We start from the raw sequence: 27,001 nt of genomic DNA, 5'->3' as shown, positions 1-27,001 counted from the left end.
ACCGGAGTTCCACTGTGGCGACCCCTAACCGGGAAACGACAAAAGACACAAGACAAGAGAGGAGGTCACACTAGGAACCAATATAGGGAATATGTTAAAACCAAATACAAAAGGTGTGCATGATTTACAAAGGATTGCTGGGGAATAAAAGCCTTCACAATTTTTAGAGTCTAGAGAGGAGTGTGCACACATGAATATAGTCTCAGAACCAATGATTTGTATCTCAAGTGTTGCTTGCACTTATACATATTCCCCTTGTATTAGCAAATGGCTGTAACAGCAGGCAGCACTGAGCAGCAGGAATTCATGACTACTAAAATAGCTTTGGCTGAGGTGGCATTGCCCAGACATGAAGACTGACATATGTGAAGCTTTTTCTGACCCCTAATTCACGTTACAATATCAGCTGTGGGAATGTTGGTTTTTATAACTCTGTATCTGTTTTAGCCATTTCTTCTACTACCTAGTGCTACTTTATAGCCTTGGATATTTGGAATTTGTTTTTTAAACAGGAATAATTTCATCTATAAGAAAATTATTTTCTAGAAAGCAACATTGGGACACCATTATTCATAATGCTGTAATGGTGCAACATGTAACCTGCTAAACACCACTCTATTTATGACAATGTCTTTTACATTTAAATTCTTACTGAAGATTTCACAAAGTTCAAACACTGGTGCACCTGTCTGAATCAAAATTGCAGTCTACACATTGGCAGTACAAAACATAGTATTCATGTTGCTTGAATTCCAAACTGAGCACAGATCATTGATAGAAAGACAGACAGATAAATGCACATACATTTCTTGCAGCTATAATGTTCTGCTTCATGATGCTCATCTGCAAAATGCTTGCATCTGCAACGGATTGGCTGAGATCCATTTAAAGGAACGTAGAGATATGTTTTACACTGGCAGCCTTTTACTCTGCATGGAAGAAAAATTGGTCTTTCTTTGGGAATATCTTCAAAATCTGTCTTGTGTTGTTTATATCTGGTAAAGGAAAGTAATTGTTTAAGCAGTTACATTAAAAAGCTAAAGCCAAGCAGCTGAATGTAGTTCCAAAATGCATTACTGACTTCACTGCTTAACATTTACAGAGTAAAGCAGACATATATTTTGCCATAAATTACATTTTTGACCAAGTTTTCATCATTTATAAGGGCTGAAATATAAAATGTCACTTTTGATAACTGAAATGTACACTTAGCTCTGGTTCATTCACCTACCCCATGCCCTTTCCCACCTGGCCTCTATATCATTGTATTTAGACTCTCCCTACACATGACCTAACAATTCACAGCCAAACTAAATAACCAGCCTAATCACACCACCTCTTTTCTATAGCCTATCCTGTATGATTACGCCCATTCAAACACACCCACCACCCATACCTAGCTCCATGCATTTATCAACTAATTTGTTTCACCCTTTTCTTTGCCCCTCTCAACCAATCTTATCTTTCTAATTCTAAAGCTACAGCATCATTTTAAAATCAGTACTACTCAGTTACTTAGTAAGCAGTCTAATAACAACTTCATGTGTAATAAACATATTTCCACACTCTCTTTTCCAAAGTCATTTCCACATTTTTTCACATCCATCTCTCTGCTAAATTTTTAGTGACATGAAATACAAAATATATACAAATCTGTTTCATTTCCTCTTGTACACTAGTTGTTCTTGTCCAAACAAAGGCTAATTTTTATTTTATTTTTATTTTATTTCATCTTTCTAATTAGTCTTTCATGGAAGAAAACACAGCAGTAGCTCTGTTGTATCAATAGTACCTTTGAGGAGTTACAAAGACAACTTTTCTTCATCTCCATACCTCCCAAACATACCAAATTACTCGGTTTTTACTGAGTTTTGGGATCCAAATAATGGGGTGCCATGATTTCAGAGTGACACCCCTTAATTTCCGAATTCCTGGCTCTTTTATTTTTAAATTTTATTTCCTGTTTTTTTGAGCTGACGTCATCACATGTGCGATGACGTCAGCTCTGTGAAATGGCCTGCCAGACTGTCGGAATTCAGCTGAAACTCAACGTGCATTTCTGGCTGCTCAAATCCTTAACTGTGATGCCATTTTCATGTGCATCTGCCAAACTGAAGTCTAGAATCTTTATTGAGCTACCTGGAAAGAAAGGGCGTGTGTGTCTACTCAAATCCTTAACTGTGATGCGAGGCATGGCAAGACATTTTCATGTGTTGCTGCTGGATATTTATTGAGCTGGAGCTGCCTGGAAAGGCAGGAAGAGGGTGTGCATGTAAGGTTGGATAGAATGAGCCATTTTTGCTGCCGAATTGGATATTTATTTAATGAGCCGTTGTGGTGCTGGATATTTATTTAATGTGCGTGTGTGTGCTGGATATTCATTTAATATGTGTGTGCTGGATATTTATTTAATATGTGTTTGTGTGCTGGATATTTATTGTGTGTGTTGGATTTTTATTGTGTATCTGCTGGATATTTATTGTGTGTGCTGGATATTTATTATGTGCGTGTGCTGGATATTTATTGTGTGTGTGTGTGTGTGTGTGTGTGTGTGTGTGTGTGTGTGTGTGTGTGTGTGTGTGTGTGTGTGTGTGTGTGCTGGATATTTATTGTGTTTGTGTGCCGGATATTTATTGTGTGTGTGTGTGTGTGTGTGTGTGTGTATGTTGGATATTTATTGTGTGTGTGTGTGTGTGTGTGAGAGTGAGAGTGTGTGTGTGTGTGTGTGTGTGTGTGTGTGTGTGTGTGTGTGTGTGTGGGATATTTATTGTGTGTGTGTGTGTGTTGGATATTTATTGTGTGTGTGTGTGTGTGTGTGTGTGCGTGTGTGTGTGTGTGTGTGTGTGTGTGTGTGTGTGTGTGTGTGTGTGTGTGTGTGTAAAATGCCCCAGGTGAATATAACTGGTGGCTAGAGGAGGTACTCAGGCTCAAACCTTGAACCTTGGGTACAAGGTAACAAGAGCCTAAAGTCCCTTCACACCACCCCTTCTGAAAACTTTCAAGATTTATGCCTCATATTTTTGTTCTGTTCCTCATGAAATCTGTGGTTTTCTGGATTTCAGTGAAGGAGTGAATTCACTAAAAAAATGACAGGCATTTGAATTTCAGACTTCATATTCTTCAGAAAATAAATGGTAACACAAAACCTTTTATGCTAGCAATTTTCTAAGTTTATAAGATCAGTATTTAAAATTTGTCCCTGTTTTGGGGGCTGTATTCCCCCATTATTGGCTTTGTTCAGGGTTTTTTTGTTCTAAGAGATTGAGAGCTATGGTGAGAAGTGAGAACTGAATTCATTAAATCATAGCCGTTTAAGTTTCAGTCTTTCTATTATTCAGAAAACTGCTGATATGACATAATGGTATGTTGTTCTGACTGTAGTGCATAGGGTCCTGGGTTTAAGATTTGGCAGTGAAACGCATGGTGGTAACACAACATTTTATTCTAGCAACTTTCTAAAATTATACAAGCAATGTTTAAAATGTATCCCTGGTTTCTGGGCTTTTGCCCCCCCCCCCCAATAGATTTTGACTTTTTCCAGATTTCTTGTGCTGCAAATTTGAGATACACAGTTGTGTTGAGTGGATTTTACAAGGAGCGGAGAGCTTCAGGGGGAAGAAAAGTTTAGTGTTGCTTATGCTGAGTCTGCTTGCATTGTTAAAAGCATAACAAGTCAAATACTTGCTTTTGATGCAGAACACTGTGGGTTCTACTCCCACAGTATGTAGATGCATTGCTGATACTGTACTGTGCTGTTGTACTTTTAAAATGGGTGGGTGTAACAAGTCAAGGGTATAGCTACAGATACAACAGAAGTGAGTAAATGTCATACACAAGGGCATTTGTGCCTCAGGGGAAAGAGCAAAAAATATCATTAACCCAAATTCAGATACAAGAAATCATAATTATTATGTTCTGTGCTGCATTATAATAAAAATATTTTTAAACAAGTACAGTACATTTTCCGGCATTCAAGATAAAACATATATTTTTCCACTGCAGACAGTGGAGAAGCAAAAGTGGCCAGTTAACAGCACCTGCATTACAATGATAGTTTTGATGCTTCAGGATGAACGTAGGAGAGGGTCTGTCAGTACTTTGAATAAAAATTGAAAGTCTTAAAACATGCAGTTCACCTAGTTTATTTTGTTGTGCATTTATAGCTATTGAGTTAGTCTGATAACACAAATCAGAGTAAGTCAAGCTAAAAACTGAAAGAAAATAAGTTTGAGAAGCTAAGCAAGATGCTCATGGCTTACACTACTATCATTCTATATATATATATATATATATATATATATATATATATATATAAAAGTGTGTGTGTAAGTAGACTTTTATGATGGAAATGTTCTGAAATGGGCAGTTTTGTCGTTATTGGTTCATGCATTTTGTTTCATTACTTACTGGAAAAATGTTCAAACAAATTTAAAATGCACACTTGTGCTGTATTATACAAGGAATATAATTTAATAAAGTCAGGAAGGTGTATTGAAGAACACGTGTATGTTTCTTGTTTTGTGTGCAAGGGGCCTATGATTTGAAAACAGCCCAAAGGTAATCTTTATCCACCACTAGCCAGATGCATTTTCTTTGGATGTGGTGTGGGTTTCAATGCTGTTTCAATGAATGTGAGTTTCAAGGGCAGATAAGTTTTAATGCTAAGTCTGTTTTCATTGTGAGACAGTATTGCTTTGTTTAGCAGATGTCTATTAGTGTTTGTGCATTGTGCTATAAAATGTAAAAATAAAATCCAAATAATCATTGCAGAAGTAAAGAAGTATGCACATTAGTGTTTATGGTAAATGTGGTGAAATAGCCAAGTAATGGGAGATTAATTTTGACCAGTATGTGTCCACTATTGTAAGAAAATCCATCTATATTGCACAGCTTATAAGCAAAAGGATTGTGTTTAGATCTAGGGATGTCATTACCCCCCCCCCTTTACTCAGCCCTCATTAGGCCAGTGGCTGAATATAATGCCCCCTTTGGCATGTATCTGAATAGTCAGATGTAACAACTTGAACACTCACAGATATACCTTACTAAAAGGATACAAGTTCTAAACAACATGTACTACATGAACCAACTCAAAGCCCTGTCACTATATTCAGTATCTTACAAATTGCTAAAAGGTAACCTGTGTCTGACAAGGCATCCTCTGACCAAATACTGATGGATTTCCTGCATCAGCAAGTCAAATGGCATCAGCAAATACTCAGTCTACATATCTAAACCTCTTCTGCAACATCAACAGATTAGTTTGGAGGGACAAGTATATCTCGCAGAGAATACTACGACTCTGGAACAGACTCCCCATCCACATAAAACAAGGTTCATCCCTGTCCATATTCAAAAGTAACTTGTGTTTATGGATGAGAAACAGAAAAATTACCCCATGACTGTCCCCCCATACTAATGGACAGAAAGAGCTCCCAAATGCTTTATTCCATGCATAAGTCCCTTCAAATTATCGTTGCTATGATCCCAGTTATTCTCATTAGGGGTAATATATAATTATTGACTATGGGATGGGTAAGGCCAATCTCCAACCAAATGGGATTGGTTAATTCAAGCTCAAAATGTGAAACTGATTAGGTTTAAAATGGCCCTCAAGGGCAGCTAGCCTAGTACTTACCTATGAACTTACTACTAATTAATATAATCAGAGGTGAAAGTATAGGTTATAGTCCTCTTCCTCTGTATCTTCTTACATACATTATCAGCATATTATCTCCTGCTTAACTCTCCCTACTCCTTACCCCATCCCATACAATCCATCTATTCCCTGCCTTTGGTTGCATCAAATGCATTTCAATACTCCTTACTCCCTCTCTTTTTAATGGCAGCAAAAGTAGTTCTCTTCCTTCTCTATATATACTCTTACTTTCTAATTTAGTATCTTAAGTTACATCTTGCCTAACCATGATCTACTGGATTGTTCACTGTTTACAGAACATTTGTTATTTATGAGTTTAAAGTAATTCCAATAACTTTCTTTGTTGTATTCTAATTCTTTTTTGATTACTTTATATATTTGTGATAAAAGCCCTTTCCAGATATTTTCTGGTGCACCATAAAAGATAGTAGTTAAATCAAGTTAGGAACTAAATTTCTCACTGATGGTTGCATAACTCTGATTTTGTTTTCAACAAATTGTCTACTATTTTGTACATGTAACCATAGTTCATTGTCCAGCTCAAATCTATTAACTGTCCCCCGGATTATCAAAGGCTTGCACAAGCATCAGCATTCAGAGTATTCCACCAGTTCCTGGATGCCATGTCAGCACATGCCAGTGAGCACATACATTTCCTTAACACCCGTGAGGTGTTGACCAGCAATATGCGTCTCTTCCACCAAATAGCAGATTACCCTGAGGTTGTGGGTGCTATAGACTGCAAGCACATATGCATCAAAGCACCACCCGGTGATCAGGGTAGGGCCTACATCAACCGCAGGGGCATCCCCTCCATCAACTGCCATGTTGTATGTGATGCCCAGGGCATTATAATGAATGTGTGTGCTAGCTGCCCTAGAAGCTATGATGATTCCCACATATGGCATCTGATGGGGACATCCCCTATGATCACCTAGTGGGGAATGCTGGTTACACACTGGAGCCATGGCTGATGACACCCATCAGAAATGCACACACTCCTGAACAAGAACGGCATAATGAGGCACACGCACAGACCAGACTTATAACAGAGCATGTGTTTGGGATGCTCAGATCATGGTTCCGGTGTCTGGACACATCTGGTGGAGCCTTGCAGTACTCACCAGCTACATGTACCTAAATTGTTATGGTATGTGCTATGCTACACAATATGATCCTGAGGAAACAGTTGGAGGAGGAACAGCAGGGGGCAGGGTCAAACAGACCCTCACCAATGCCAAGGCCTGCACAGGCACAGAGTGACTCAGAGGAGGAACAACTTGAGCCTGCCCCAGTTGGCAGATGGAGATGTGCCCACTATGCCAAGGCTGCTGCAAAGAGACAATGCATAGCACATACACTGACACAAAAGGGACCCAGGGAATGACACCTCTCTCTGACTCGCACATACAGTAAAAGGGATGCCAAACATGACACTACCTGTGCTCAACCATGTATAGGGAGTGTACTATGTGCATCCAACATAGGCAGCCCTCCAGCACCATCCACAAGTTTGGCACACCCTCCAGGTACGTCAGTCAAACTACCAATTGCTGAATGAAGTAGAATGTGTCATTACCTGTATCTATGGTATGGATGTGAGCATGCATGGGAATTGGGTGGCTGAATGTTATGGCAGCAGACAGTAGACACCCATAGTGGCACCATGACATCTGTAACACATACTGGAGTCACCATAGTAGCCAGTACTACACAGGGTGACAAAACCCACTGCAGGAAATGTGCTGAGTGACATGTGTGTCCATATGACCCACACATGCCAGTCAGGGCAGTTCACATACCCAACAGTCTCAGCCAGCAGGACAGGTGTAGACAAACCCAAACAGAGCCTGTGCCATGGCCCCTGAATGATGGCTATGGTTCACCCCCCCAGGCCTACACAGACAGACTACAGCAGGGCAGGGAATGGGATGTTAGTTCTGAAGGGTAGGAAGTTAGACAATATGTAGGGCAACCAAAGCCACGATCTGTAGTACACTGGTATGCCTCTAGTCAGCATGATAGTTAACAATACAGAATGAAATGGAGTACCTGCCATACCAGTACAGTCATAGCAAATGTGTACAAGTGTCACGTGTGCCCCCCACATCCTACATAGTAATGTAATAAGTCAGGTGTACCCCCCCACCTTGTGTAGAAATGTATAAATAGACTGGTGTGCCCCCCATGTAGCAATGTAATAACAGTCAGGTGTGCCCCCATCCTGTGTAGAAATGTAGAAATAGTCAGGTGAGCCCCCCCACCCTACATAGTAATGTAATAATCAGTCAGGTGTGCCCCCAACCCTGTGTAGTCATGTAGAAATAGACCAGTATGCCCCCCTATGTAGTAATGTAATAACAGTCAGGTGTGCCCCCCCCCATCCTGTGTAGAAATGTAGAAATAGTCGGCTGAGCCCCCCCCATACTCTGCAGAAATGTAGGAACAGTCAATGCCAAATGCTTGATGGATACCCTGCAGAAACAGCATGCCACCTGTCGGTGTACAACACCAAGGTCAGCACTGCAGTACAAACTACCTGGACTCAATCCACACATTAAATACAGAAGGCAATACTAGGCATGCTCACACACTTAGAGAAATAAAGACAATGTCAGTCAACAACATACTGAAAGGTCATACTGGGCATGCTCACACACTTAAACACATGAAGGCCATGTCTGCAAACACCAGTGGACCAAACATATCTGGCAGTTGCAGTTGTTAGTGAAGACACTCGTCAGTATGCACTACAAATGCCTTGCACACACGGTGGATAGGAATACAGACATATATGTAAGGACAACACACTGTAATATGCCAAAGGTAGACGTACATAGATGTGTGGAAGAGGGTGACTGTGACAAGGAGCCATGCAGGCCTGTCCCACCCAGTACACAGCCAAAGGGCCCCAAACACATGAGGTTCAGATGTCACTCACTGCAGATACTAGCCACCAGTATCTGTCAGCATTACAGACCACTGATGCACATGCCAGTGTGAAACATGACTGTACAAGGAAGTAGGCATCTAGCAGATGTATACATGTACCTGTGAATTATGACCCTGTGTGTGCCCGCATGTGGTGTGTCAACCTCTAGATGAATGGGTTATGGCCCATGCACACACACTGCCCTCCCCATAGCCCTACTATGACAAGCCTGCTGAGGTTATCCACTGTGAAATACACCCTTGGGAGAGCTGTAGTCCAGTAATCTCTGTGGTGCGTACCATAACTTCGTATTGCTGTAGTGTGATAAAATAGTTAGGTAAGAGTTTTATTCCCAGACATGGTAACTGTTTGTGTGTCTGTATGTGTAGAAAGCAATACTTTTTAGGGTAGTCACACTCCCTACAATTCAAATGCTCATCTTTAGCAAAGCTGCTGATGTCATCCACCTAGAAATACACTCCTGGGAAAAATGCAGCCCAGTAATCTCTGTAGTGCATCCTGTAACTGCATACTGCTGTAGTGTGATAAATTAGTTAGGGAGCTGTTCTAATCCCAGACATGGCAAGTTTGTGTGTGTGTCTCTCTGACTCTGTGTAAAGAACAATGCTTTTTAGGGTAGTCACACTCCCTACAATTCAAATGCTCATCTTTGGCAAGGCTGCTGATGTCATCCACCTAGAAATACACCCCTGGGAAGTATGTAGCCCAGTAATCCCCATAGTACATCCTGTCACTGCATACTGCTGTAGTGTGATAAATTAGTTAGGTAGCTGTTCTAATCCCAGACATGGCAAGTGTGTGTGTGTGTGTGTGTGTGTGTGTGTGTGTGTGTGTGTGTGTGTGTGTGTGTGTGTGTGTGTATAGAGAGCAATGCTTGTTAGGGTAGTCACACTCCCTACAATTCAAGTGCTCATCTTTGGCAAGGCTGTTGATGTCATCCACCTAGAAATACATCCCTGGGAAAGATGTAGCCCAGTAATCTCCGTAGTGCGTCCTGTAATTGCATACTGCTGCAGTGTGATAAATTAGTTAGGTAGCTATTCTAATCCCAGACATGGCAAGTTTGTGTGTCTGTGTAGAGAGCAATGCTTTTTAGGGTAGGCACACTCCCTACAATTCAAATGCTCAACTTTGGCAAGGCTGCTGATGTCATCCACCTAGAAATACACCCCTGGGTAGGATATAGCCCAGTAATCTCTATAGTGCATCCTGTCACTACATACTACTGTACTGTGATAAATTAGTTAGGTAGCTTTTCTAATCCCAGACATGGCAAGTGTGTGTCTGTCTGTCTGACTCTGTATATAGAGTAATGCTTTTTAGGGTAGTCACACTCCCTACAATTCAAATGCTCATCTTTGGCAAGGCTGCTGATGTCATCCACCTAAAAATAAAATCCTGGGAAGGATGTAGTCCAGTAATCTCTGTAGTACGTCCTGTAACTACATAGTGCTGCAGTGTGATAAATTGCTTAGGTAGCTGTTCTAATCCGAGACATGACAAGTTTGTGTGTCTGTGTAGAGAGCAATGCATTTTAGGGTAGTCACACTCCTACAATTCAAATGCTCATCTTTGGCAAGGCTGCTGATGTCATCCACCTAGAAATACACCTCTGGGAAGCATGTAGTCTCGTAATCTCCATAGCGCATCCTGTAACTGCATACTGCTGTAGTGTGATAAATTAGTTAGGTAGCTGTTCTAGTCCTAGACATGGTAAGTGTGTGTGTGTGTGTGTGTGTGTGTGTGTGTGTGTGTGTGTGTGTGTGTGGGTGTATGTGTGTCTGTGTGTGTGTGTGTGTGTGTGTGTGTGTGTGTGTGTGTGTGTGGGTGTATGTGTGTCTGTGTAGAGAACAATGCTTTTTAGGGTAGTCACACTCCCTACAATTCAAATGCTCAGCTTTGGCAAGGCTGCTGATGTCATCCACCTAGAAATACACCCCTGGGAAAAATAGAGTCCAGTAATCTCCGTTGCATGTCCTGTAACTGCATACTGCTGTAGTGTGATAAATTAGTTAGGTAGCTGTTCTAATCCCAGACATATGAAGTTTGTGTGTGTGTGTCTGTCTGTGTAGAGACCAATGCGTTTTAGGGTAATCACATTCCCTACAATTCAAATGCCCATCTTTGGCAAGGTTGCTGATGTCATCCACCTAGAAATACACCTCTGGAAAGCATGTAGCCCAGTAATCTCCACAGCACGTCCTGTAACTGCATACTGCTGTAGTGTGAAATGGACCTCTGGTAGGGTTCTATACCAACCCATGGCAATTCTGGGTGTTTTATGTGTGTTCCAATGTCTGTGCAGGGAGCAATACATTTTAGGCTAGTCACACTCAAGTACATTTCAAATGCCCTACTTTGGCAATCCTGCTGATGTCATTCATTGTGAAATACACCTTTGGGGAAAGAGACCTCCAGCAATCCACATGGTGCGTCCTACAACAGCTCAATGCTGTCGTGTGATATAGACCTCTGTTAGGGGTTCTATACTTACACATTTCAGTTGTGGATGTTTTGTGTGTGTGTCACTGTCTGTGTAGGGAGCAATCTATTTTAGCCTAGCCACACTCACTACAAGTCGGATGTCCTACTTTGCCAATCCTGCTGATGTCATCCAATGTGATATACTCCTTTGGGGAAAAGGTACTCTAGTAATATCCGTGGCACGTACTATACCTGCATAGTGTTAGGTAGGGGTTCTACTCCCAGACGGGACAAGTGCGTGTTTAACTTGTATCCTGTGTGGAGGTGGGTGTGAGTGTGTGATACCTGGGTCCAATGTGGAGTGAGTTTTGCAAATTTCTTATATGGTGTCCCTAGTATCTATCACAATGTCCACCATACAGGGATAACAGATATGAAACAGCCGAGAGGCTGGGGTGCAAATCCATACCCATACATGACATCAAGGCAAGGCAATCACAGTTAGCAACCCCAGTATTACCCAAAGCACACTTTCAACCCATGTCCCATACACACACACACACACACACACACACACACACACACACATACATGCCTAGGTAACAGTCAATATGTGGGTAGTACATTGCATACTGGCCACTGATAGTAACTATGGAGTGATTGCAGTGGGCTATAGAGGACATGGCACCCTGCCGATCTATCCAATAGGCACATACATGCAGAAAGTGCACCTTCCTCATGCTCCCCACTAAACACCTGTAACATCTGTGGTGCCATCACATGTGACCCACAAAGGACATATCATGCCTGAAAACATGCCCTGTATAGACAGATGCCACTGACACTAGGGAATGCTGTTACCATGCTATCAATGTAGGTGCAGGGTAAACCTGCCGTCCATTACCAGTTCCTGCCACAGGTGGCCAAGACTGGCACATCTGCTGATAATCTGTGTACACAACATGGGCCAGACACCCCAGGTACGGTTCCACATGTCACTGTAGATGCATGTGGGAGGTGTGCACATCCCAGACACTGTCCATATCATGGACTAAGGAACACATACATGGCAAGTGATGCACAGCGTTGGTCACACACAATAGTCCCCCAGGTGACTGGATGGGGATACAATACCCACCTGTGTGGGCAAATGCAGAAACCACAGCCCTGAGCCACAATGCTGGCCATCGTCATGTGGCCTGATGCCAAGGTATACCCATCACCTAGTCTTGTATAGCCATCTGGCACAGTTGGCACCACACACCCGTGCAGAAATGCACCTATGCGTGTCAGTACTGGCACCCTGTGTGTTTATGTGTGTGTTGTATGATCACATCCACACTCACTACAACCCCCATTGGCATACTGAAGCATGCTGTCTGATGTCAGACACCTCCCCGTACCCTTTTCCCATATCACCTCTGTATGACCCCTGTGGTGCATGTGATACCTGCACAGTACTGTGTTGTAGCAATCTCACTAGTGATGGGTTGTATTTCTGGCCCTGCCAAGTGTGTCAATGTGTGTGCATTCCCGTGAGAATGTGGCTGTGTTGTCGCTGGCAACTGTACATGTGGACAGGCACATGTACTACACCTACTGTATAGCTACCATATCCCTGTTGCAAATGTCACTCACCAGCACATATATGTTCTGAGGGCTCCACAACATGTAACCTATGTGGTGCATCCAATAACTGCATAGAAATGGGACAGCACTACACAGTCGGCAGGGGTTTGATACCCTGTGCTGGTAGGTGTGTAACACAAACATGCTTAGGTTTTACATTCCTTCCCCTGTCTGATGTGTCTTTACCTCTGTCTGCCTCTCTCACTCCCTCTCTGGTGGATGTGGAGACCTACACCTGCTTTGCTTATGCAGCAGCATGTGTATTTTCAGTGATGCAAATGATCAGCTGACGGCCTCTGCACGAATTGCAGCTCTCCCTAGCTGATTGCATGTGAAACAGTTGTGGTAACATTCCCATAGCGAATTGCATGGAAACACAGTCTAATATCTAGGAACATCATGTTGGTGTTGGCCCTTTTCATTCACTGTGAGCAGGAACTAGATCTGTTGTTTGGCAAACAGCATCTCAGATGGATTTGAGATTTACATCTAACAACATACACTGTGGAAGCAGGGCAACACACAGGAGGGGGATGTGCCTGACCTGACTACAGACAGTAAGTGCTGCTCTACTGCATGTGGAGTAATGCTGGTTTAACAGTGTGTGTGTGGAGATGGCTGTCCTACATGTTTTAATACCTACCATGTCAGTTTTATGTTTATGAGGAATCTGCATCTGCAGGGTCATCTGCAGTCTGGGCAGTGTGTTATGCCCTTGGTTTCATGTGTTACCCACAGAGCATGTATCTGTGAAGTGCAGAAGGTAGTGTGAGGATTGCAGTCTGTAGATGGTAAAAGCCGTGACAGTTACTGACTTCATATCCCTCATAGGACATATGTTACAACAAACCCTGTTACAACAGTAAATGTATGAGGTTATCACAGCAACATGTCAATATTGGCCCTGTGTATGTGCTTCCAGCCACAACTCTGTCAACCTTTGTACATATGTTGTGCATTAAGAGGTGCATATGTGCTGTACACCATCATTAGTGTCATCATATCTAATAGCAAGCCAGTGAGACATCAGAATGCTACACATGTTATGTGCAGTAGGGGTTATATTTGATGACATAACCTGGACATTCTGTGGTCATTTGTAAGGTACTGAGGTCTGTGTACCTATGGTGAATGTCGACAGTGTGTGTATTGTTAATATGTTCTTTAGCCTGTGTACAGACTGTGGTAGATGTCATTGTTATAGGTCCTGTCTTATCTAATGTTACATGCTGCTCCACCATACCCCAAGATTCTCACTACACCTTTCTAAACATACTGGAAAATATTAAGATAGAACCAAACACCCTAATACTGGGTGATTTTAACTACCATGCCATTAACTGGGAAAACTACTCATGTCCCAACACCTTTGCGCAACGGTTCTTGGAATTCATAAATTCCAACGCCCTGGATCAACTAATCCATAGTCCCACCAGGGGCTCCAATATCCTAGACCTGGTCATTACCAACATGGGAAATCAATACTCCATACCTATGGTCACCCCCTCGTTAGTCAGATCTGACCATAAGCTAATCACCCTTAACATCCACATCCCACCCCCACCCCCCAGTAAAGAAACCACCATAAAAAACTTTTCCAAAGCCAACTTCATGCTACTCATGTCAGAAGTGACAAATTTCATGACACCCATGCAGACGGGAACTGAAAGTTCAACTGCTGAATCCTACACTAAGGCACTGTATGAGCACATGCACTCATGCATGAATCGTGCCATCCCAAATAGAACCAAAATGCTCTCATCCAAAAAAAGGAAGCCAATCTGGTGGTCCCCTGCCATAAACAAACTTTACAACAAAAGGAAGAAACTTTTGCAGAAAACAGGAAAATCCCAGGATGCAAAAAACTCCCTTACTAGCCTCAGTAAGAAACTGAGATGCCTCATAAAATCCTCCAAAGCTAGTTACAAAATAAAATTGCCAAAGATTCCAAAGACAACCACAAAGCATTCTATAACTATGTCAAGAATCTAAATGGCAATGCTCAGATCTGCTCTGAGCTAAAACAGAATGGCATTAAATACACTGATCCAAAGGATATTGCCAATATCCTGGCAGATCGATTCAGTGCCAACTTCATCCCCCTCTCACCCCCTAAATGGCCCATCTCAATACCGGAAGATTGCCAAATTCCAGTAATAACGGCCACACAGGTACAAAACGCACTCTCTAAAGCCAAGAATACAGCATCCATGGGACCAGATGACATCCTGGGCTGTGTACTACGTGAACTACAATATGAACTGGCACCTCACCTAAGTGTCATGTTTAATCATAGCCTCACCTCAGGTTTCATGCCCACTGAGTGGCTTAGAGCTACAGTTATCCCAATCCACAAGGGGATCCACCTTGGATCCCGGAAACTACCGTCCCATCAGTCTGACAAGCCTTATCTGCAAGGCCATGGAGCGTATTATCATGGAACTTATAAACAAAGGCATTGGCAACCTTCAAACACTGGACCCCACCCAGTTTGGGTTTGTGAAGGGCCGATCTTGTCTCCTGAACCTGATTGACTTCTTTGAATCAGTCTCCAGAGCCATGGACAAGGGTAAGGTGGTCCACACAGCCTATCTAGACCTTGCCAAGGCCTTTGACACCATCCCCCACTCTGGAATCATAGATAAACTTACTAAGTTGGGCATTAATCCCTATGTCACCCAATGGATTGCTAAATGGCTTACTGATAGAACCCACACTGTAAAAGTAGCCGACTCCAAATCCAGCTCCAGACAAGTGACAAGTGGAGTACCTCAGGGTTCAGTCCTGGGGCCGCTCTTGTTTGGCATCTACTTCTCTGAAGTACAGGTCAACACTAGGACTCTGGCTAACAAAGTTTGCAGATGACTGCAAACTGGGAGCCATTATTGAATCCCAAATTATGTGGATACTCTACAAAGGGCCTTACAGAAACAGATGCTTGGTGCCAGAGCCATGGGCTCAAGCTCAATGCCAAGAAATGTATTGTTATCCCCTTTGGGAATAACATGTATCCATGAATTACCATATAGGTGGTAGTACACTAAACACAGAAAGTGTGATAAGAGACTTAGGGACACAGGTGGACAGTGGTCTCACCTTCGATAACCACATCGCCACAACAGTCAGGAAATCCTTCTATGTGGCACACCTCAACATGAAGGGCTTTTCATCCAGAAAAAAGGAGGTCATTGTCCCACTGTACTCATCCCTCATTAGACCCATTATAGAATACAACGCCCCATTTGGTATGTACTTCTCAAGACATCTGCAACAACTGGAAAGGCCTCAGAAATACCTCACTAAAAGAATCACAGGCCTAAAGCAGATGACCTATGCTGACCGCCTTAAAAAACTCCAGCTATACTCTGTCGCATATCATCTACTCAGAGGCGATCTCTGCTTAACATACAAGGCCATGTCAAACCCAGAGCTGTTGGACATGCTACACTTAAAGAAATCCCAATCCCTCAGAGCTACACGCTCCAGGGATCTAAACCTTGTCATCACAATAAACAAAACATGCTGGAGGGATAGGTTCCTGACCCAGAGACTCCCCAGACTCTGGAATAGATTGCCCATACATGTCAAGCAGAGTGCCTCTTTGGACCTCTTCAGGAAGAACCTTGACGATTGGATGGGAGAAAGGAAATTCACCCCAGGGATCACGTCAGTCGCCCTGCTAGACAGGGGTGCAGGAAAGTAAATAATGTGGGAAGAAATAGCCAGGGAATTGTTATGGCTAGGCTTGTATAGGCCCTAGGGCTGATAGCCTAGTACCAACCTATGAACCTATGAACCTGTATGTTACTGTATTGGCTTACATGTTTGTAGGGCCATACGCACACGTCCCATACCACAGACAGCCAGCAGACCAAGCCATGTAGCAGCCCAGTATATGTAGGGTTAGTCTGGATGGTGTTGAACAGATAGTCCATATACTGTAATTCTATGCTAGCTTACCATATGTGGCTGTGGCTATGTTCACATTGGTTGTGGTTATGCACTTTCACACAGGAGTATCTTACCCTGTGCTGTGACATGCCTGCAGAGCCTGCTATATATGCAGGTACATGTGCATTCCCCCTTAGGAGATGTAGGCCAGTGTTGAGCCAGCCTGCCTGTAGCCTGCACAGTGCATTGTTATATTCCTAGCAGCTTAGTGTACTTACCCAGTGAGATGTCATGTGCAGATACTTGCCGGGTGTACTGCTGCCGGGCCTCTCTTAACAGTCATGTATGTCAGACAGAGGAGTGGGATGCTGTACAGATGTATGTCAATATCTAGTAGGTAGTATGTGGCCATGGCACCCCTGTACCAGCAGTTATTATGTGTCAGGCCAGACAGGGGTGTGTGAATGCATAACCTATGGTGGCATATGTATACCAGTCGTTATGTGTTTTAGCCATCTACACAGCTGTTAACATCCATATCGTCATGCATGATACACATGTGTTTCACTAAGGGGTTCTGTGTATACCTCTGGACTGTAAAGAGTGTTTCAGAATGTCCACATATATTGGCTAATATCGGTGCTGCAGTCCACAGGGTCATTACGTGCTAGCAGTGGTACTTTACTATGATGTCCTTACACATGTGGAAAGCAGATGTGACCTCCCAGAAACACAATGTCTGTGAAGACAATCCCAATTACAGTAGCAATAGTTTACTAATATACCTGCTATACATACCTGACATCCACTTGCACTACGAAGTTGGGACTATAGGGGCTGGGGTAGGGCTGCACTCCATGTCCAGGATATATGGTGAAAATATCTGTACATATAATCATCCAGATATCTATATATATGATTACACATATGCATATCGCCATATACAGATGGCTATGTATATGTACATAGATATACACACCCAGATATATACATATACAGAGCAATATATGTCTACACATATACAGATAGTGATACATATGCACATATATGTATGGATATCTACAGATATATCGACAGTAGTAGGTATATTGGAATAGATATGTATGCACATATAGTTATAGATATCTATATATATATCTATATATATATATATATATATATATATATATATATATATATATATATATACCAACATAACTAGGCACATCTGTACACATAGGATGTGCATACATATATAGCTATATACACATATATCTATATGTACATATACGTATACCTATATATACACATATGTATAGATACATATATGTATAGATATGTATACATATGTACATGCGAAGAGATGTACACATGCCATATATATGTAGCACTATACAGATGTGTATACAGACATATGTATGTGTATACCTGTGTACGTACATATAGACATCTATATGCCTATGATATGTATGCAACCATATACCTGTCACGAGTAAACGTCACAGTGTGTATACCCTCCCACATGTATCCCACCGTATGTATCTGCTATGTGCACATTATGGTAAAACAACATATGTGATGCAACAGTCATATTAATAACAAGGACTACACAATCTAGGAAGTAAAGGCAATTCTTCAATACTACTCAATATGTGTAATAACAGCTATATTGGTAAAACAACAGCTGTCACCACAGTAGTCATGGTGTAGTGGTTAAGTGTTGTGACTTCAGTGTAAAGGGTCTTGAGTTCAAGACCTGCAAGGGCTGCTCATTTTGTTGCTGGGCAGAACAAGGTCTGTTGGATACAGAGTGGTTAAGGCAGTGTTTGTGCAATGTAAGCCACACAAGTCAGTATCATGACATTGCTAGGTAGGGGTCTAGTCACAGTGTTGGTAAGTAACAGTGTGCGTGTATGTGGATGGGTCTACATCAGGTTGCAGGGTATGCATGCCTCAGTGGGCCACCTGTCCATGTGGCACAGGCAATACCCGGAATAGTAACCTGTGAAATGTGTTTGACTGTACCCCAGATATGTCACTGCCATGGTGTCAGCACAGTGACATACCCTGTTGTGCAATATGACTGCAGACCATCCTCGTGCTGACACATGTACACCTACCAAAAAGCATAAAATAAGCAAAGACTAGGCTCCAAGTTCTCCAATGAACCTTCAAACACTTTTATTCGATCAAAACAGACACACAAGCGCTTTCACATAAATGATTCTTCAGGTGTATGTCATAATTATCAAAAACACCCTTCTTATACCTTAGAGTAATGGTCATCTGACCTTTTCATATCTATTTAAAAGTATACATATCTTATAACTAGCGCTTCATTTAAAAACAAACAATACATGCAATTTTAAAACATACATAAATATAAATACATAAAAATATATTTAAAATAATATTTAGACTATATCATTACCTGCTTAATGGCCTATTTTTTAAAATGGGTCTCATAGGAATATGGTCATTAAGTCCATGTCCTACATTCACTCTCAGTCTAACTATCCATTCTGCCTCTAAGCTCTCAGTCCTCCCCTTATATCACCTCGTCTCAAATTTTCAAAACATTTTCCTATAACCACAAACTTAAAGGAATGCCTATCATCAGTTTCATATACATGCTTTGCCAATGCATTAAATGCATTTCTCTTTCAAATGTGATAAACATATTCCCTTCCCTGATTCTATCTTTTAATTGTCTGTCTGTCTTTCCAACATAGAATTTGTAACAAGAGTTGACAAACAGCAAGGTATACCACATGAATACTATTACATGTGGCGGTAATCACAAATTCAAACTTCTCTCCAGTATCAGGGTGTTTGAATATCATATCATCCATCAGGTATGCACACATTTGACTCTTCCCACAAGGTTTGGTGCCCTCCTTCCCTATTGTTGGGGTAACATCTCTTGTGTGACAGAGTCGTCTCCTCAATGATTTTTTATTTTTAAACATAAACTGAGGTGTCTTTTCCAAATATTTACTTACCTCCCTATCACTGGTTAGAATATTCCAGTGTCTATTAATAATACTAATATATTCTTTTATATCCCTTGAATAACTAAAACACATTCTTATTTTATTGACACTTTCATAATTCCTAACTTTTTGTATGTCATCACTCTCATTCTTTTTTGAGAAATATGGTTTATCTTTGGTAGCTCTAAGTCTTTTAACTTCATTTATATTTTTATTAACCATGCTTTCATCATACCCTTTCTCTAGCAGATTCCTACCTACTCCTATAATCTGTTTTTCAAACTCGTCTTTCTTTACATTCAATCTAGACACTCTTAAACATTGATTGTATGCTACATTTCTAAAAATATACTTCTGATGCATGCTTGTTTGGTTAAGTAAATTGTTTGTATAACATTCTTTCCTATAAGATCTCATACTAAGTTTTCCTTTACCATCCTTGAACACCATAACATCTAGAAAATTTACTTCAAAGGTAGATCAACTAAGGGTAAATTTTACGAACTCAGTTGAATTATTGATAAAATCAACAACTTCAAATAACTGTTCTGGTGTCCCATTCCATAAAAGGAACAGGTCGTCCACAAACCTACGATAGAATAAAATATTTTGTGCAAACCTACTCTGTACTAAACTTTCCCTTTCCCAGTGGTACACAACTGCATTTGCATAACTATTGGCGCACGATGTACCTATCACAATGCCATTACACTGCCAATAAATTTCATCCCTAAATACAAATATATTATTCTCAAGGACTAGTCGCAATAAACTTTCAATCAGACTAATTTTATTCCTAGTAAAGTTATCATGTTCAGTCATTAGCTTACTCACCCTCCTAATTCCCTCATCATTTGGTATAACAGTGACTAGTGATATAACATCTAAGGTCACTAAAATTAAATTATCTGGTATGCAAATTTTATCAGTGCATTCAAAAAGGTCTCTTAAAAAATGTTCGGTGTCTTTTAAAATGCATATAGATTTTTCAATTAATCTACGAAGGTTCTTTTCCAGAAATATCGAAATAGCTTCTGTACACCAATTTTCCCCTGCTACAATTGGTCTCATCGGTGGTTTCTCCAACCCTTTGTGTAGCTTGGGTTACCCCTGTATCAATGGGATGGCAGGATTAGATATGATAAAATATTTTAAGAGAGCTTCATCTATGAGACCCATATACAATAATTTATATATGCTACTGGAAACATTTTCTATCATTCTTATCACTTATGCAGATGTAATTACTTTATAAAATTGTTCAATATTCAACATCTCAAACATAATTTCATCATACATGAACCTATCCATTTCTACGATCTGGCCACTTTTATCTGCAGGCCTGATCATAATCTGTGTATTATTTTGTAGCTCTACTAGAGCTTTAAACTCTTCCCTACTTAAATTGTATGTCTTATTTCGCTGAAATACATTATTCCTTTCATAAATTTTTTTATACACATCATCTATACAGATCTGTTCAAATGTTTATATTAACGAATTCTGTTTGGGAATAAATAAACTTGTCTTTTTTAATACAAAATCATCATTCCCACAATTATTTTCAAACATTACTTTCAAAATTAGACTTCTTGTGAACATTTTAATGTCAAATATTATGTCCGTAATGTTAGAATCTGCAGTTGGAATAAATGAGAGCCCTCTATTCAGAACATTCAGTTCATATTCAGTTAATTTATATTCGGACAAATTTACAACTAGTTCTTTTTGGGCATAAATGCTTTCTTTATGGTATATGGACTCACCGTGCCATCTTTGTATTTCCTTTTGGCTCTTGTGACACTTTGCCCCCTCTGCTGTCCTACCACCTGGTTCCCGTTCCCCCTGTTCCTCGACTGGTCCCTGGTGGGTAATGGAAAAACCAAAGCAGGTAGTGGTGGGCAGGTTGAATTAATCAATACTTAATTTCGTTTCTCAAGGGCAGGAGCACCGCCCTCCTCCTCACGATGCACTTCTGCAGTCGTAACCAAAATTTTTCACCTTGCTCCTGTATTCATTGTACATGGTTCCACATGTTCCGCAGCCTCAGATATATTAATTCCATTACTACTCATCCATTGCAAGGAGTCTCCAGGTTGACACCTACAACCAATCATTTTAGAGACTACAACCAAGCAGTGTTACTAACAGCTAGAAGGCATCATTGCTGGATGGCTACACTAGCTGCCAAATATGCCTCACACTCTACTCCCTACAACATGTTACACTGCAGGACTGTGGTACACTGGTGTACAGTCACCATGTGCATCAGAACCATATCAGCCTGTCCCTGCATCAATGGTATGGATGACAGGGATGGGGCACAGGTATCATCATATGCACAGTGTGTGGTGTTGGTCTGCCAGAGGCCGAGGGTGGACCATACATTTGACACCATGTGTGTGAGTGAGGGGTGTACTCTGGGGAGCTGGCTGAAGTGATGTGGTGTGTGTAGGTATGAGGTTGCCCTAGGTGTGTTTGCATAGTGTGTGGGTATGCATGCATAGGGTTCTGCCTTGTGGCTGTCCTACACAGGTGTTATTGGACAGCTTCAGATCATACCTGGAAGGGTGTGCAGTTCACTGCCTCCAGCCAAGGACACATGGACTGTGCCTGCCAGGGGTTCCACAGGCACATGCAGGTACAGGCGTTGAAGTGCTACTCTCACCTGCTGATGACATCTGTCTGCTAGTATTATATCCCTCCTGGGACTGGCCAAGACCACATGCACGTGGCCTCATGGCCTGCTGTGGTGTGGACAGCACACCCCCCTACCCTGCCAGGGCTGCTACTGCCACTACGGGAGCCCCTTGGTGTCCTAGTATGCCCATGTTGACTGCCAGCTGTTGGTGTTGCTGGCCCACATCTACGTGGGCGTTGCCGCATCCCCACCATGCACTGAAGCATGGACACACCATGGCTGATGAGGGCCATCATCTCATCATGCCGTCAATCCGCTTGCTCGGTAGAAGCATGGATGGCACCTGGCAGTTCACAGAGGTTGTCGCTTACAGATGCGAAAGCAGGCACAACACAAGGCCTGTTGCTACATTACCTGTCTGACCTGTGTGTAGTGGAGTTACATGGTCTCAATGCTGTCATTCGGTATGCACCCTCTGTATGGCCGGAATGATGCACATGGCCCCTATATGTGTCGGCTACTATGTTGTACCCATAATAGCTCCCACTGGTGTGTCATGTGTATGTAATGCTCAGTACATGACAGATATGCTGCTCCGTCAGCCCATCATGTGTCAGCTGTACACTCCCTGGTGTTGACTATTACTTCCCCAATGCATCTGTAGAGCTGCATACATAGGTTGTAGGTGACCTCTCTGCTGACTGCAATATTAAGTGTGTACCTGGAGTCTACCTTCCCTCTGGATGCCTGTTCCATGCTATAGACCATGTTATTCTATTTACTGTCCTGTGAGTACATGACAGGTATTCCTGGTGTGCAATGTGGCACTCCATGTTCATGTACTGCACAGTCCCAAAGGGGGTACAGCCATATGAACACCCCACAATTACATATGTGCATACATGGCCACACACACAAACACACACATGCACATACGCATCATACATGCATCTACCTCCCACCACTTCACCAGAGCGACCCTGCAGGTTAATCACCAGGATGCACACACACATACACACACACACACACACACACACACACACACACACACACACACAAACATACAAGTGAGGTTGCACAATGATCGTACACACAGTCCTCCTATTACCCATCTGCCAACATGCAGAACATATGGTACACAACAGCATGCAGTTCAGCTATACTCAATCCATGCTAGCAATGGTATACAGGTGTATGATGCATATGCTGTGACTAGGTGATGCTCCTTCTCCTGGAAACTACTGCACCCATGTACACAGTATTGCTGTGCACCTTTTCTGCACCCTGCCATGTACTGTGCACTACAACTGACAGGTGTAAAACCCATTGCGGAATGTGTAGTACTGTGTCAGTTATGTCAGCTGTACCTCTCACAGCCCCTATGTGTTTCAGCAACACATACCTGGGATGATATGTAGACTATTGTCATTGGTGAATGCCTGCTGCCTGATTTACAGCTGTCAACATCAACAGACCATGTATGACCACTGCAGAAATGCTTATACTGACAACCATCAGAGCATACATTGGTTATGGGGGGTGTACACCTTTATTGATTTTATACACACATCCGTGATCTGCCATGGGACCACAGCACTGCATATCTTAGCAGTACACAAGCCCAGTATGTAACATATGTCCTGTATGTCCACATGCAGTATCTACAGATTGTGTTAGGTGTGCGGCTGCTGACCGCAGTGCATACACACAATGTGGGCATATGTGTGCACACCCTTATCATGATGGTTTATCACACCTCTTGTTGTGTGTACTACAGCAGTCACTGCTCATGGCAGGGGTATACCAGCGTGGGCCTTCTGCAATTGCCAGTGTATGTTCAGCCTACCCTACACATGTCCCCCTACTCTACATGATTGCAAGGTCTACTCATGTGCACATCCCATGGTGTTCACACAATGCCATCACTTTTGCAGTGTGGGTAGGGTTATGGCTGCCACAGGTCCTGAACCTGACTATATGCAGACAGAGCTATTCCTACAATCCTAAGGATCCCTGCTGCAGTGCACTGGTGTTTCATGCTGAGACCCCCCTCAGCTTTTATGCAGATGCATGACAGGTAAGCCCTACACATTTGTGTCAGCTTGCAATGTCACATACACTGAACACCACATGTTGCAGCCTAGACCCAGCTGATAATGTGGACTACTGTAATGCCGTATGCCATAGTGTATCTCTGCAGCAGTTGGCATTGCCCTACAGGTATATACACTGGTGTTGCACTGTATATGGGTGTTGTTCAGAACATGTCACTACTGTAGGCCATGTCTACCAACAGTATGTTACTCCCTGCGGACACATTCTGCAATGACAGGATGTTAGCTGTCATGCAGGTGTGTGACATACCCTTTCAATACCGCATCATGGTCGCCCCTGTAAGACCATGCATTTCACAGCAACAATACATGAACATGTACAGCATGCATTCAGGGTAGGTGTGTTAGATGTGTGCATGGAATATACCATCACCATTACATGTCCAGTGTGTTGGCATGTATCTACATAAGACATACTCACCAGCTACAGGCTGCTGCCTTGTTACCCCGGAGGGACCTACATAAGTGTGCAAGAGATGCAATGTTACTGGCCACACCTGTGGCACTGCTACAGGCTGGGTGCAGTACTACCATACAACAACCGTAAATTCCCACAATACTGCCACATCTGGACATCTGTTTATCACTACAATGCAGCAACACAATATATGTATGACATGTCAGATATGCATGATTTACCTGTACCACTGTGGATATTTACACAACAGTGGTCTATTGATGTGCCCTGTGTCCTTACTTGCATGCTCCTCGGCTGGTGTGTGGGTGACACCCACCTCCACAAGGGGTCCCAGTGGTTGATGGTGTTCCGGATGGGCAGGTGCCACGAGGCTAGCCAGGAGCTCCTCCATACATGTCAGGGGGGATGGATGGCATGGCCCCCCTGTGGCGAAGTGATCCCTCCCAGGCTGCGATGCTGACGGGCAATGTGAAGCAGGTCGCTGCAATGATCCTGGACCTGCTCATAACTGTGGTTATGCAGGCCGACATCATTGACCCTGTGGACTAGATTGTTCCACAGAGTGGTCTGCTCCTGATGGTCATGGACTGTCCTGCTAAAGAGAACCTGGTAGTGCTGAACTAGGTGGTTGATAATAACCTAATTCGCCTCCACTGAATACATGGGTAACCTGATATGTGACATCTTTCCTGAAAGACATGAAGATGGAAACAGGCCTAAGCAACTAATATGGCAAGGTTACTACAGTTCGTAATACACATCTCTGTCACCCCCGCCCCACCATATCAGCTTCAACAGACTGTACACACAACTAATTAGGTATGACTACAGCTTAACTACCCTTTGGACAGATTGTGTATTGTACCACACCTTCTGCTATGTGATTGTAGCCATGTCCCCTGCGTGGACAGTAACATTGCTGGCCTGTTACAGACTATTCACTTGCATGCCATTGTCAGGGCCACTATGGTTACATATATGCCAGTGGTATGGCTGCTCTGAGACTGCTGCACATCTGACAGTCTGTGTTATTGGGGGATCTATGCATGCTGTTGGACATGTACTGGGATTGTGTAGACTATTACTACCAACAAATGTACTATAACAGTGACACAATAACATGTATATGTTCCATTGGCCAGCTGATCCACCTCTCCATACCGATCTGACCAGGATACCTGGCCAGATCACATGTGTGTGCCAACCTGGGGCCTCCTCATGTACTGGTACAGCAATACCATCGGGTGGAACCACCCAGGGTATGTTGCCCCCTTAAGGGCACACACCAACATGTTCCTGTCCCCTGATCTCAGGTCTAGGGTCTGTTCCATCCCAGGTTCCACAGACACATGAGGGATGTGCTACATCAGTCTGAGGCACTCAGTACACATTCACACAGCCAACATGCTCCTCCTGCTCAGCCACCAGACCTGGCACCTTCAGGACGTGGACTGCTGTTGTGAGTGGCAGTTGGTGGGAGCCTTGTTCCCATTGTACCCATATTGGCGACCATGGGGCATCCACATCATAGACAGACCACACACAACATCCATGGTGTTTACCCACCACATGTGTCACATACCACCCCTGTAGACTGTCCTCTATATCTACCAATCCTGACCACCTCCACGTGTGTATCTGCCATACTTCCCTATATTCCCACTGCATACTTCACAGACAGGTGCAATGTGATGCTAAGAAGGGACTAACATGTGACATACCCGTCCATGGTGCACACACTGCCAGTTGTAGATATCTGTGTGTATTGCTATGTGTGCTGCTGCCTCACACATAGCACACATCACTGTGGCAGTGATATAGGGGACATGTCTTTATATACATATCTGTTTGTGTGTGTGTTTATACATATGTAGACGTGTATATAGGTATATATCTATATACGTGTAGATATATGTGACTTCATATATATGTGCACATATATATGTCTACACATGGGTATATGTATATTTATGGACATACATGCTGATATACATTTATCCTTATATATTATATATGTGACATATGTACACATATGCATACCTATATGTGGGGTACATTCAGACATCAGCTCCACAATTTCACAACACCTTCCTGCGCAGCCGCACTGTTCTGCCTTGCTACAACACAGACAGGTGCCACATATGGACACGGCCTGACATTAGTGGGGTATATGTAGGACCTGTTTGCAGGTAACCCTATTACACACCTATGGCATTTCGACATGCTACATTACAGATTCACCTGGGTATCCTGCCAGTGGTGGTCTGTGGTTCCTACATGTCCATCATAATGGCACTACT

At 42.5% G+C, this 27,001-nt stretch overlaps 1 protein-coding gene across 1 annotated transcript in view; it reads right to left on the bottom strand.

The window, feature by feature from the left end:
• The window catches only part of FAM221A (family with sequence similarity 221 member A), a 414,642-nt gene that overhangs the window by 245,601 nt on the left and 142,040 nt on the right, over positions 1-27,001 (bottom strand). The window contains exon 3 of the mRNA XM_044064624.1: positions 805-995. Coding sequence (XP_043920559.1) covers positions 805-995 — 191 coding nt within the window. The remainder of the gene's footprint in view (positions 1-804; positions 996-27,001) is intronic.

Source organism: Protopterus annectens, chromosome 3.part0 (genome assembly GCF_019279795.1).
Source record: "Protopterus annectens isolate FY-2018-M chromosome 3.part0, PAN1.0, whole genome shotgun sequence".
NCBI classification, from domain to species: Eukaryota; Metazoa; Chordata; order Ceratodontiformes; family Protopteridae; genus Protopterus; species Protopterus annectens.
The sequence above is the reverse complement of the archived record's forward strand: the minus strand, read 5'-3'. Positions and strand labels throughout refer to the sequence as shown.